This window comes from Akebia trifoliata, chromosome 11 (assembly GCF_017979445.1).
Source record: "Akebia trifoliata isolate Shusen 1 chromosome 11, ASM1797944v1, whole genome shotgun sequence".
Taxonomy (NCBI): Eukaryota; Viridiplantae; Streptophyta; class Magnoliopsida; order Ranunculales; family Lardizabalaceae; genus Akebia; species Akebia trifoliata.
This window is the reverse complement of record NC_141385.1, coordinates 40,299,242-40,314,396: the sequence shown is the minus strand read 5'-3', so window position 1 is coordinate 40,314,396 and position 15,155 is coordinate 40,299,242. Positions and strand designations below refer to the sequence as shown.

General features: G+C 37.2%; 1 protein-coding gene across 2 annotated transcripts; it reads right to left on the bottom strand.

Moving 5' to 3' along the window:
* Window positions 1–2,979: 2,979 nt before the first annotated feature.
* On the bottom strand, window positions 2,980–14,389 carry LOC147391640 (ARF guanine-nucleotide exchange factor GNOM-like). Of its 2 annotated transcripts, none has more exons than XM_086457612.1 (3): window positions 14,172–14,389; window positions 10,769–11,592; window positions 2,980–6,687 (listed from the first exon to the last, which is right to left on the bottom strand). In XM_086457612.1, the coding sequence occupies exons 2-3, from the start codon at window positions 11,498–11,500 to the stop codon at window positions 3,172–3,174; spliced, it is 4,248 nt and encodes a 1,415-aa protein (XP_086313738.1). In that variant the 5' UTR covers window positions 11,501–11,592; window positions 14,172–14,389; the 3' UTR covers window positions 2,980–3,171. The 2 variants fall into 2 exon arrangements, with proteins under 2 accessions (XP_086313738.1, XP_086313739.1); XM_086457613.1 differs by having other exon boundaries at window positions 10,769–11,523.
* Window positions 14,390–15,155: the final 766 nt, after the last annotated feature.

Below are 15,155 nucleotides of genomic sequence, written 5' to 3'. Positions count from 1 at the left end.
ACGGGTCAACAAGCCGTTGACCATTCTATAACCCCAATATCCATGACAAACATGGTCTTAAATACTAATATATATTTGATTAATAATAAAATTATTTGAAAATATTCCAAAGCTAAAATATTCAGATTAAGAAATCGAAACAAGTGTGAGGGAAAAAAAAAAATAATGATTCCTCAGCGACTTTTGTTTTTCAATCTAATTATATTCGAATTAAGAAAGCGCCACATGTGTTGAACGCTTTAAATGCCCAAACTCACGTGACCTTAGAGGAATTAATATTTTATTTAAGAAATTTACTTAAAAGACCCTAGTGAAGGGATTTTTTTCTAATTAGTCCTCAAATTTTTGGATTTCTCTTAATAATCTATTTAGTAAAACTTTTATTTCTAATCAATCCACTTGAACCCCATTCTAAAGTCAAAACTGTCATAACCATTCGAACTCACTATTTTTACCCAAATATATTAGACTTCCAACATCTTAGTTGAGTTTCGAACAATCCATTCCGATGGAAAGGATTTGAGAAAGAAGAATAAATTATTTTCAAAAACTCATTTGGAGATGTTAGGATTCATGTTGTTTTTGTGCAAATTGGATTCGAACTTTAAAGGAGTGTTTTTTATTTTTATTTTTATGATTTTATGTTTCGATGAGTCTTGTTGTGCTTATAGTAGCTTTGCTTTCTGTTATTTTTATGTTGCCTTGTAATCGTAACTTATTGTATAGCGATTGGTTATCTCAATCGGTTGGTTTACGTTGTTTTAATAAAATTGCTTTACTTATTTTATAAAAATATATATATATATATTATTTTCAAGGATTTTTGCAAACATTTTGAAGATGTATGGAAAAAAGTTAGGATTTTTTATTTTTATTTTCTTGCTTCGTTTTTTATTTATTTTTGAAAATTGACCAAGAATGGTTTTTTTAGTTTGAAATCATCTACACAAGTCATTATGTCCAATTTTTAGTCAATCTTCCCATGTATTTTAGTTGGAAAAACAAAAATGAGTGGGTTTTACCAGTGTCGAGGTTGCCACTTTTTATTTTCAAGTTAAACATTTTTATTGTCGAGTTTGAAATTTTTCTTTTTAAATTGTCGAACTCACCACAATAAAAACTAGTGAGCTCGACAATAAATAAAACTAGTGAATTCAACAATAAATAAAAAACCGGTGATATCAACAATAAGAATGTCGAACTTGATAATAAATAAAAAGTGGTGAGCTCGACATAGTATCATTTCCATCTAAAATGTTCACAATTAAAAATATATCATTTCCATTCATCATTCACGATATATATAATAAAAAAAATTCATCGAAAATTATTAGAATCTTTTGGAGTTTAAATGTGAAGAAGATAGAAAAAGGGGTAGTTTGGGCATTTCAAAAATATTATAACTTGAGACGAGGTTTGGGAACCATTTTGAAATAAAAAATTTACTAAGTGGACTATCAAGCAATCGCCCAAAACTTATGGACTAATTAAAAAATATTCCTTCATTAGGGTCCTTTAAGTAATTTTTCCTTTTATTTATGGTCTAATTCTCGAACAAAACTAGTACTTGCTGTCATCATTAGTCAAAATTAAATCGAGTCAAATTTAGTCCAACAAAGATCAATCCTACCTTCACCTTGTGATACTCACTACCACCAAATCAAAACTTCGATGAATACATGTCTAAATACCAGTGATTCTGATAAAAAAATTTACTGTGAATCTAACCTAAGTATTAGAGTTTATTTGGCAAGTATCACACTGGTGCTTAATAGGCATTCCTTGGAGATTTGATTTTTAATAGTGTTGTATATTATGAGGTGAAGGTGAGATTTATCCACCACAGGACTATCAGTAGATTTGATTATACTCGAAATTAGATCTGTTACAATAACTTTGGATAGATAGAGAATTTGGGTAAAAATAATGATCTGATTAGATAATGGGATCAACTAATTGCACACCAATAGTTGTTGGTTGCACTCTAACATTAAAAAGAATGTCTTGTTCTTAAACGTCACTTTTAACCTATTAATATGGCAATCTTACGATTTATGGACTTATTCATCTTCCCATGGCTTTTTCTATCTTTGTCCTCTATTTTTCTTGAGATTGATTTTGCTCATCTTCTCTTTGACACTAATTAAAAGTATTGATTTTTCGATCTATCGACATGGATTCCAATGAGTTTTTTATGCCTCACAATGATCTTAAAATTGTCAAAACCAACCCTTTTTTGATTTATCAAATTGGACACATAGTGATTACAAGGGATTTGTGATGTTTGCAAATAGATTAGACTATACAAACATGATTGAACCAACAATAATTTATGTGGGTTTGATTGGGGAAGAGAAGAAAAGGAGTGCAATATATATATATATATATATTTTGAGTGTAATCATCCAAATGAAGTGCAAAGAATTTTTTTTAAAGTGATGGAGTGCAATTGGTAATGGGTGGTGTGCAACTAGTCAATCCCTTAGATAATTTATTAGATTGATTTGGATTCCCACAATATATTGCGTTTGCATGAAATATATTATATTGTTGAAATATATAAAACTTATTTATTTTGTATATGCAATTGGATTTGATCTGATCCCGACCTGATCTGTTTATTATTGGATCAGACTTGAATCCTAATATCGAGATTTGATAAAACCCCATCTAACAAGAATCCGATCCGAATCTTATCAGATCGATTTTGGATCCAATCCAATCATTATTGTCCTGGTCCTAGATCGATCTGATCCATTGACAACCCTATATCGGGGACAAGGTCCATGGGGTGAAAAACAATGGGTCCAAGCCCATGTTGAAAATGCATATATCCAACAGCTAAGTTTCACACCAATCAAGTTGATTTCTTCAAATATAGGTAGACTCACCAACAAACTCACACATATTTATTTTAACTAATAATTAATAATGAAGAGGAAATATACACCTCAAAAATGAGTAATCAAGTGGATCCACTGTGAAAAGGGTGGGCCCCACCCTAATTTTGAAAGAGCCTTACAACAACATGAACCTTTATGACAAATATATCTCAAGAATTTAGTGAGATTCATTAACAAAATCAGCAGAAAATAAAAAAAAAAAAAACCAAAAAAACTTAGAACACAAAAACAGGAATCTATGAGTACCGTATAAAGGTCGAGCCTGCAATCATGCCATTGTTGGGCTTACTATTTCATTTTGTGCGTGAACCAGCTCAGGTTCTTGATCAGGAAACACTTCAGCCCTCAGCGCAGGTGCTACATTGTTAATATGGGGCCATGTTAGCTCCCACAATGTGTCGCCACTGCTACCCGTGTCACTGCTTGGCTTCACAAGAACTCCTCTTGTTTTCAAAACGAGCAAATTGTTCTTGAGGAGTTCAGGAACAAGTTCCCGAAGCCTCTCAGTCTTCTTTCCTCTGATCTTTACCTTGTAATACAAACCCATGCGGTCAAGAATGCCTAGCCACACCTTCGAGAAACTAATCGATAGAGATAAGTCCCCTACAACCTGCAAGAACACCTTCGATGATAATTTTAAAACATGCACGAACGTGCCTTCCATATTACGATAGTCCCTGGACAACTGCCCTTGCACAATCTCGAGCAAGTCGTCAAGCATTGCAAAGATAACCAAATCGAAGCAATTTACCCAAAAATCGGGTGGAAGGCAAAACTCCTCCACGCCCATGGTACATCTCTGCAAGGCTAAAACTGCCCGATTCCGAACTTCTTCTCTTTGGTCCAAACACACTTTACTCAGACCTCGAAGCAATCTCAGCCAAATCTCCCCGACTTCCTCAGGAGGCAGTCTCCATCCTGCAAGACATTTGAAAGAACCTTCCATAAGATCCAACGCTTGTACTGACCTCTCGATGGACCCAACCCAAGATTCAGCAAACTGTCTTGATGCATCCACGAAGAGAACGTAATTGGCTGGCGAAAGATGGGTTCTGTCAGACATGATAAATAACAGAGCCTCGAAACCTGCTTCGGAAGCGTCGGGGTGTCGAGCAGTGATTGAGAGGAGGGACGTGATCGTCCGCCAACCCATCTGGGATTTGATACAGACGGCATTTGCTTTCACAAGGTCGGCAACTTCTTGTGTGATGTGCTCACAATAAGCATCGGCAACCCGAGCATCAAGCTTCAGTACAAGTTGCAGTGACCTCAGAAGCTCATCGGCAAGGTTATCTTTATAAGGGAGTAAACGCTGACAGATGTGCAAGAGCCCGAAGACGGCCTTTTCTACAAGAGTACAAGGCGTGACAGTGGAGTGAACAATGGAAGCTATATGCTCATAAACAGTAGGCCAAATCAGAACAGCCCGATCTCGGTTGTACAGTGTGATTGTTATTAGTAACTCAAGGCAGAAAACAGAAGTATCTTCCTCGTCAGGTGAACTATTTTTCCCTTTTAGGGATGAACTCGGCACCAAGATAAGGGCTTGCACGAGCTGCAACAACGAATCGGATTGCAAAAACATACTGTCTGTGATTATACTATTAACTTGGCACTTTTGGATTGTCTGATGGGCACGTTGATGAGCTTCTAGTTCCTCTTCGGTCGGTTCTAAGATCGGGTCTTCGGTATCGAGGGATAATAGCTGACTAAACCTTCCCATCAGCCCTGATGATCTCTGAGAAGTAGTCCTGATAGGCACATGAGATATAGGTTGGGAATTTGTAATGGGTTTCTCGGGCACGGGATCTGAAGACGTGTTGGCTGAATCACTAGCCATGATAGTAGGAAGTAGACCGAGTTTGTGCAAACTTAAGATACAATCTATGATATTTCTCCAACCAACATGGATATAATCGCCAAACTTATTCGCTATGGTAAAAACTGTTACGGTTGCCATCATAGCTTTGGGGTTATCGGCAAAAGATAGAATGCCTTCATCCATTTGTGAAGGGTTCAGAAGGGTTGTGAACTTGCAGAGAGACACAACTAGATCATTCAATACATCTACAAACTGAGAGCACGATGATATCATCGCCATGGCTAAGAAGCCATCGACACACATTTGGTAAATATCTTCATGTTCCGCGTGATCAAACACCACTGAGATAGCAGCAAGTGTGGGCCCTGACAAGACAGCAAACATGTCACGGTCAAGGAAAGGTCTAGGGTCACAAGTGATGTATGGAGAGGCGGTCTGTGATTTGTGGATGAGATTGATCCAATGGCTTGGTGTCACCTCGGGAAAACCAGCACCTTGTTCCGGAGTCATCCGGATCTCGTTCTTGCAGATCGAGTGGTAGAGCTCCAATAAGAATTCACGTGGGAGGTCATTCCCATCATTGATGTGTCGATTGTTCCGGACAAAATCTTCAACTGTCATCTTCTTTTTAACCCGTACATTATGCTGATCCGTGTTAAGCAGTATAATTGAATAAGACAACACGAGTGCAGCATCTTTGTTAGCTAGAACTTGTGGTGATTGTACATAGTATCTCTCCGAGAATGCCTCAAGTACTCTCTGAATCTTCTGAGATTCTCCAGGGAGCCTAAATGTTTCCAAGAAAAGCCGCAATGCAGCATCCAAACTCATTCCTTGGAAATCGAAAGTCTGAGCGAATTCATGAAGTACTTGAACCCAGAACTCGTCGTGACTCCCCAAGAAATCACCGACAATATTCTTATCCAAACCCATTGTGTATTTGAAAAAACATGCTACACTCTTGGCATCAAGTTCATCCGGCAATAGATGCGTTTTTTGAAGGAATTCCAGCCCTTTCTTTGGATGCCTGTTAAAGTGATCCACACCCGTCATTAACTTTCTCTTAATGTGCTTCCTCTGACGAACAAATCCAACCCAACAATTAGGATCAGAATAGTTCTCACACTTGATAGTCCAAAATGGAAGATAGTGTTCAAGATCTAATAACGTTCCTTCCCAAACAGGAGTGGAATTGCTGCCAATCCTCTCGGCCATTCCTTGAAGGACAACAACCAAGCCTTCCAAAGAGAGAACGTGCATCGACGACAATGGAGAGTTCACTGGAAATGCACTTTTGGACAACAGGTTACCAAGATCTTCAAACACATTGTTGCGAGATATGTCACAATCGAAGTTGGCGTACATCTCTGCCATGAATGTCTTCTGTCTGCAGAAGTCAACAATAGCCTCCATTAAAACTTCCTGCTGTTGATAAGAAGCATCCCCATGCTTGCTCTGTGCAAGCCTCAGAACCACGCATGAGAAGAAGGCCTCAAGCTGTAGTTTCAGCTCTGTTCGTAGATGAAGATAAAGGTTGAGGACGATGTTACGGACCATTGAGAGAATTAGAGGACTCATTGACAAGCCAAACTGCATTAAATTACGAAATAGCTCATCTTGTATTAAAGCCAATAACTTTGGGTGCCGGTTTATAGTGGGGCCCCCTAATTCAATAGCCGAATTGATCAATCCCAAAGCAAAAAGTGGTACATCCTCGTCAAATTCTGTTGAGTTTGTGCTAGAACCCATACCAATCTGCTCACCAATGTTCAGTAGGGAACACAAAAATTGGAAAACCTCCACCATGCAAGCGACTCCATATGGTTCTCCCAAAGAATGATCCACGTCATTTACTGCCTCCTCACTACGATCAATCGCAGAGACTGAAGCGTTTTGAGGACTCTCATTCCTACTCTCTGTTTGCATAACCCCAAAAGTGCGATCCTTTTCAAGCACACTTACCTGCACAATAAACTTCAGTTTAATGTACATGATATTACGAATTAAGATAACACCTATAAATCTCCTTACAGATATGCTAAATAGAATACCAAGAAAATAAGACCAAATTCTCCTACAGTTTCCTTACTGAAAAATTCCAAGATAAATATAATTTGGGACCGTGTGCTTCCATCTCAGTAATTGATGTTTCCGAGCACCTTGTAAGCCAAAGCATCAATCTAACAAGAAGAAGACATAAAGTATAATGATGATACAAGGCGCTGTAGGAAGGAGAGACTAATGTTTTTCAAAGGCGCTGGAAGCTTACATCTTGAGGCTCGCCTAAAGGTAAGGCTCTTAAAAAGGTCCCTTTTCCCTAAAAAAACACTTACACCTTATTCATACCTCTTGGGGAAGGCACACGCTTTCTTGGCACCTATTGCACAGGCCGTACAGCTTATAGTGATGCACTAGAGTTTGCCCGTGCCTCTGGCATGGGCATCCTCTTTGGGTTAAAGGGGTAAAAGGGGAAAGAGAGTAAAATTGAAGGAATATTATTGAAAGGGGGGGCAATAAAGTTGAGGGGGTGAAGAGGAAAGGCAAAAACGTGAGGTAGTGTGAACCCCACTCTATTGTAACGGGAGTGGGACGTTTATACCCCAGAAAATTGCAGCTAGAGTGGGAACCACTGTTGTGTTTTATTATATAGATTGTGTGTTTTTTAATGTTTTTTTTTTCCTGTTTGTGTAGAATCATTACATAATAGCCTTATTATTGTAAAATTTGTGCTTGTTAAAACATTTATTTAATTACATAAAGTTCATTAACTATTGTTGAAAACTTGACAAGATGAGCATGGGATTGATAGTTGATACAGCCACCAGCATGTGAGGAGAGTCTGGTGAGACGCATAACACCATTCTGTCAAGGATATGAGGTTATGATTTCCAAAAAGGTACCTAAAGTCGGTTCATGGTAGTACCACAGACCTGGAATCAAAACCCAGCCTTCGCACTTAAACCTATAGGAAAAAAAAAATCATAATCATATTGAAAGGAACACATAAGGCTCAAGATGACTTGAATGGCAGGATTAAATCCATGTTGCCAAAATCCAGTGCTGGGGGACTTGGATGGACAGGAAACAAAAGAGTTTTTCAAGGTTGAATCATCCTTTCAGGAGATCATCATCAATATCCTCAGGCTGGTATTTTTTTGGTGTAAACTTTATTGAGTTTAAAGGTGTTTTCTTCGAGGAATTTGTATTTAGGTGGAAAGTTGTTTCTATTTCTTTGCCCGTACCCTGTGGTTTTCTCTTAAGGTGGTCATCTCGATTGCCCATTTCTTTTTTTCTTAATAAGGCTCCGGGGCTAGATGGATTTACTATGAAATTCTTCAAACATTGTTGGGAAATCGTCTCGAATGACTTCATGAAAGTCATCAAAGAGTTACAAGAGAAGAATTGTCTTGACTACAACCTTAATAACACCTTTGTGGCCTTGACCCCCAAGAAAGTTGGGACAGATAAGCTAGGAGACTTCAGACCTATTAGCTTGGCGAGTTCAATGTACAAAATTATCTCCAAGGTGTTAGCTTCAAGATTGAAAGTGGTTCTTCCTAATCTTATCGATGAAGAGTAAGGGACTTTCATTAGGGGAAGACAAATTCTTGATAGAGAGTTGATGGCCAACGAATGTCTTGATTCGAGGATTAAGAACAAGAAAGAAGGGATGATTGGGAAAATAAACTTACAAAAGACTTATGATCATGTGAGTTGGGACTTCTTAGAATATATGATGGGGAGGATGATTTTTGGAGCGGAGTGCATCAGTTGGATCATGAAATGAGTTACAATAGTGTCTTATTTGATTCTAGTCAATGGGAGTCCAGTTGGCTTCATTAGGGGTTCGAGAGGGTTGAGGCAAGGGGACCATTTATCTCCGTTCTTGTTTCTTATAGTAGCAGAGGCTTTGGGTAGATTGTTTAGAAAAGCGATCAATTTAGGAAAGCTATCAGGGTTTAGGATGAACAACGATGGTCCCCTGATTTCCCACTTATAATTTGTGGACGATACACTAGTGTTTTTGGACCATTAGAGGAATTAGGTGAGAGTATTGCATGTCTTATTGTGTTGTTTTGAGGTTATTTCAGGATTACATATCAATTTTCATAAGAGTAAACTTTTGGGGTTAGAGATGTAAATGATATTTCATTTAATGGCCGCAACTTTAGGTTGTGGGCATGATACTTTACCCACGTCTTATTTGGATTTATCGTTGGGAGCTCCCTACAATACTAACAAAATTTGGGAAGGTGTGATTGAGAGATTAGAAAAAAGGTTGTGCACGTGAAAGGCCAAATATTTATCAAAAGGAGGGAAAGTAATTTTGATCAAAAGCACCTTGACAAGTATCCCGATATACTTCCTCTCCCTATTCTTGCTTCCTAAGGCCATAGAAATTAGATTGGAAATACTTATGAGAAATTTTTTATGGAATGATAAGAATGGTAGGAGGAAGTACCACCTGGTAAGATGAAAGTTAATTTGCATGCCAAAGAAGAATGGGGGGCTAGGGATTAGGGGTCTTAGATGAGTTAATAGAGCGCTTTTAGGGAAATGACTTTGGAGATTCAGAAAGGAGAGGCGTAGTCTGTGGCAAAGGGTCATTATGGTTAAGTATGGGGTGACGAGATTAGGTTGGTATAGCAATGAGGCTAAAGGCTCGTATAGGTGCAATGTGCGGAAGGGGATTCTTAAGGTGAACGAGGACTTTGAGAGAGGGATTAGTTTCAGAATGGGCACGGGGGACAAAATCAGATTCTGGGAAGATATTCGGTGTGGCACATCGTCCCTAACAACTCAATTTCCGTCTTTGTACACCTGCCCTCTAAAGAAGAACTGCTCGATCCAACAGTATTTGATTCGCAACGATTCCACTTCTACTTGAATTTAGGATTCAAGAGAAACTTTAATGATTATGAGCTAACAGAGGTGACATCTTTCCTTGATCTTTTGTATTCTTTTCATCTCAACGAAAGCGATCAGGATAGGTGGGAATGGATGAGGGTGAAGGATCTCAGATTCTTTGTCCGCTCTTTCCACAAATGACTTACCTTTTCGCTGAGCAATTCTTCTTGGAGTCCATCATTTGGTCCATGTTAGTTCCTTCTAAAATCTCATTTTTTGTTTGGTTGACTTCCTTAGGGAGGATTCTTATGATGGACAGTTTTATTGCACGGGGTTGGATCACTCCCAACTGTTATCCCCTTTATTTGAAAGATGGGAAATCGGTTGACCATATTTTAATTCACTGTTCTTTTTCTCATGATATTTGGTCCCTTTTCCTTGGGCTTTTCCGTATTAACTGGGTCTTACCTCAGAAGTTCTTCTTTTTGTTAGTAGAGTGAACCAATAATGATTTCTCCTCCAGAAAAAGATACCTTTGAGCTACACTTCCCTCAGCTATTGCTTGGGGGTTATGGAACGAGAGAAATAACGGGGTGTTCAAAACTAAGGCGAGAAGCTCTCATGGCGTTTTCTTGGAGATCTTGGACTTTCTGTACCTTTGGTCAAAATTGAACATAGAATTTGCGCGGACTACTTTCGATGACTTTGTTTTTAGATGGAATTCCTTGTATAATCATTGATGTTTTAGAAAAAATTTCGTTCATTTTTGCTTTTCTTTGAGGGGCTACCCCAGCCTTCTCATCTTGTAGTTTGTTCCTCCTCCTTTCTTCAATATATTTTATACTTATCAATATATATATATATATATATATATATATATTCATTTTGCCAACTCCAATGTTTGGGATAAGGCAAAGATGATGACTAGAAGGATTATATATATATATATATATATATATATATATATATATAGTTCCTAACTTTACTGATTTGGGGGAAGATTGGGAAACATTCTAACATCCTATATCCTTCCATAGTTTTCCAATCACTAAATATTCAGAATTGACATTTGAGTTCCTTTTAGAAAAAAGTAGCAATCAAATATTTGCCTTTTGCATCACCAGGGGAATGATACTAGGTACATCAAAAACAAATATTTATTCACAAAATATGGGAAGTGGTTCAACACCGATACCTCTGGTTTGAGAGAAGGCCCACCTCCATTATACAGCGGGTACTCTGTATGGTGAACATCTCCTAAGTGAGAAAATATACACCTAACAAGCTCATGCATTGTGTGGCGAGCTATCCGCTGCAACAACTCGCCTTTCGTTCTTGCTTGATGAACAATGCGGAAACAAGCATTTACAATGGTGCAGACATGCTGGTTGTCCAACGAAAAGGATGCTTTACTCTTCATGCATGCCAGAAGAACTTGAAGTATTTTCATCAGCACAACCTCTTCTGATGCGGAGTCTGTGACTTCAAACCTGCAACTGGTAACGGCATCGACTACCAAATGCATTGCACTTTCAACATTCACCGTGATTGGATCAAGTATACCGAGAGTTAATATTTTGTACACAGATGACAACGCAACTCCAGTTATAGGTGCGCCAATTTCATCTGATCGGATCACATCCAAGAATGGTAGGAGGTATATGGATGGATCGAATGCATGCCATTGATGGTCCCAAGAAAATAGTTTCTTCCGTAGGGTCTTCAAAGATTGAATCAGAGAATGCTCCAACTGATCATCCTCAGCCATATAACGACCTCCCCAACGTACATTTCTCCTCACAACAGCCAACATCGCACCTATTTCTGAATTTATCATACATGCTAAAGCACACCCACTTGGCATGGAATGTCCTGGCTCTTCCTCATTTGCATCAGTTCTGGACAGCAGCTTTTTCCCCATATTCATAATTACTATTAATTCAACTCGTACTAACCACAGAAAGGAAAGGTATCAGAATTTAGTAGGAGCATTTCATTCATTGTGAGAGATCAGTTATCCTGAAAAGAAGGGGAAAAAAGGGAAAATAGAAGTTATAAAATGAATAAAACCAAAAAAAAATTATATTTACAAGTTAATGTCAAAGAAAATTTAAATAGCATTGTATTGCATCATCATAGTCATTGTTGAGGCCTTATCCCAAAATTTTGGGGTCGACTAAATGAATTATGTTCCTCATTCAATTCTGTCGAAAGCCATGTGTTTGGCTAATTCAAGACTGTTCATATCCGTGCTCACCATATCAATCCGCATCCTTTTTGGTCTTCCTCTCACTCTTTTAAAACCTTCAACTTGCACTTTCCTTCTAACTTGGGCTGTTACCTATCTTTGTTGCACATGATTAATTTTTAATTGTATCCTAGACTTTGTACTCATCCATCTCAGCATCCACATCTTTCCCACGCATAATCTATGAGCATGTTATCTTTCGATTGCCCACAATGAGCTCCATAGAGCATAAAATGCCCTACTATCATCTTATAAAATGTATTCCTTTAATATGATCGCGTCAGTTGGTCATAGAGTACTTCAAAAGCACATATCCACTTTAACAACCCAACTTTAATTCTATGGATAAGATCCTCATCATTATCTCCATCTTTATATGGATAATAGCATTGGAAATGAAAATGAGCTTCTAGGTATTTCATGGCTATCTCCATTGGAAATGATCAAACCATTTCAATGGACTTTCCTTTATTTCATCATATTATTGAGCGCACTTTTATATCCTCTTGAATGCATTTATTTATGATCCACATCAACATCCTCCTCTTGGTTATGCACGTCTATGAAAATATGATCTAAAAACATGGTTTACCTTGCTATCATCTTATAAAATTTCCCTTTAGTTTCATTGATATGTCTTGGTCATGTAGCATACCATCAGCTCATGTTTTTTTTAGCCACCAAACTCTAATTCAATAGGCAACATCCTCTTCGATCTGTCCCTTTCCAGAAATTGAATCAAGAAAATGGAAATGCTCGATTCAGATTATTCCATGGCCATTGATTATTAGTAATAAATCTCTCTCTCTCTCTCTCTCTGAATTGCATTAAGATTGGTTAATTGACAATATTCAGCTGAAGATCCTAAGAATGCAAAACGACACCAATGAGAATGAGTTCTTTGGTACAAATTGAAAACCCTAAAAAGGTTAGAGGGAGGTCAAAAAATTCACTTGGGTGGAGATAGTAAGAAAATAGCTAAAGACACGTGCCTTGATTAGACATATAGAGTTAAATTCATGTTGCCAAACCCAATATTTGTGCATTATTATTAAAGTTGTTCTCCATATACTTTGTCTTGGTCAAACTTAATTTAACGTCCTTGGATTCTTAAACCAAACCTTTATGTTCTAGTTTTGCATTTACCCCCTCTCTAGTCTCATCAATTAACAATCTGTCATCTGCAGATCATGTACACCCATATACACTCTCTTGAATATGAGCATACACATCATTTTCGCTTTTCTCGAGAGTATTGGTCCCATTTCTTGCCCCTATTTGGGGTGGAGGGTTACTTCCCCTCTTCTGTGCAAGTGTTGTTTGAGAGTTGGTTAGGTTGGGGGAATCATTTTGCCAACTCAAAATGCATTTTGTGGGGATTGCTTCCCTTTGCGGTTTGTTGGAGTATTTGGAAGGAGAGAAACAATCGTACTTTTGAAGGGAATGTTTCAAATCCTCAAGACATTGTGTTAGCCATCTTAGCTCTGTTGTTTTTCTAGTGTAATTTGTTTAAAGGGTTTCAAGACATCTTTTTTGAGAATTTTGTTGTAAGGTGGGAGAGGGTTTGTAATTTAGTCACAGGGTAGTGTCCACTGTGAGGTGTTCTTTTGATAGGTCTTTTGTTTTTGTACTAATTTGGTTGGTCACCTCAACACCCTTTTTAATGAAATTATCTTGATATTTACCTTTAAAAAAAGTAAATGGGAAAAAATAGGACTATGGACCAATCCCTTGTATAAACTCACTAATAACTAGAAACCTATTTTTCTTGTCAATTATCATCAATTTTCCTCACAAGAGTCACTACCCCATCGTACATGACCGTAGTGATGTTTCTATATACATCTCGAACTCCTTCCTTTCCCATAATCCACCACAATTGTAGTAGTAGTGATGAAAAGTTATATATGCATAATATGCATATTCTAGCAAATGGGTTTGTGGTGTCACATCAGTGAATAAAGGTTTGGTTTTGAAAATCCAAATGATTTGTGGTGGCTTTTTATTTATTTATTTGATTGAGGGGTGGGGAGGGGAATCTTAAACTTAGTAAACATGAGATCCACGGCCAGTGAGATTAACCTCTGGAATGTAAGTCCTGATCGCAACAAACACATACTAATTGCATCAAAAAAACCCTAGATCCTCCTAAACCATCTAAATCTCCAACAAAAAGATGAAACAATTCCTTCAAACACTTTCAAGATCTTACAATTGTGAAACTATTGAAGTAATTAGAAAAACTTCAAATCTTAAAGCATCAATTCAGATTCGCAACATAGCTTAATAATCAATCAAGATGTCCAAAAAAAAAAACAAGAATTTAGTACTTCAGATCCATGGAACTTACCATTGATTGGCCAACGATCAATGAGAAACAAAACCCCGCAACTAAATTGTTCGATCAAGAAAGAGGCTTAATGGGAGATTTCGCCTACAGAGATCGAATCGAAGCTTTAACCAGCAAAACTGAAATGTACGAACGAACGAATGGAGAAAATAAGCTGATTTTCGTCATTTCTACGTTTTTCAAGAGCGGAAAATCGGTCAATTGTTCCAATTTCTAAAATCTAAAGCTGCGTACTTTTTTTTATTTTTATTTTTTAATTTTAGAAAAAAAAAAAAAAGGAGTGTTTTACAGATACCTCTCTACGTTTTGGTGAATATTTGAGATGCCCTCTGTTTTGAAACTGATAACATACCCTTTGACTTCAGTCTTCTCAAATAGACTGAAAACTGACCTAAAAGCCCCTTGGCATTTGTTTTTGTACACAGTTGAAGGGATTTTCTATATGAGGGTAAGATAAGGTTGAAAACAATGGATTGAAGATGAAAAGTAAATTAGATTTTTTTTCAATTTAATAAAAGGTAAATTACACTTTCACCCCTTATGATTTGATATAATTCCACATATACCACTAATATTTCGACAATTGCATTTACAACCCCTATATTTATCTAACATATTCATTTACCCCCTTTTGTCTATTTGTTGTCTGGCGAATAATTAAAAAAATAAGAATAATATTGAAATAACATTGAAAATGTACATCGTGAGAGACATTTTTGACGTGGATGTGTGTCATAATCGTGATGCTTTCATCAAGATCCCACTCGTATCTTGATGAAAAACATCTATGATTTTGATACACATCCACATCAGAAATGCCCCTCACAATGTACATTTCAATGTTACTCTAGCACGATTCAAAAATTAATTTTTACTTTTTATAAAATAATTTTTATTTTTATTTTTTTAAAATAATTTTTTCTTTTATAAATAAAAGTATTGCAGTTAAAAAAAATTGAATTTACTTGTGAATGCTTAAATAGG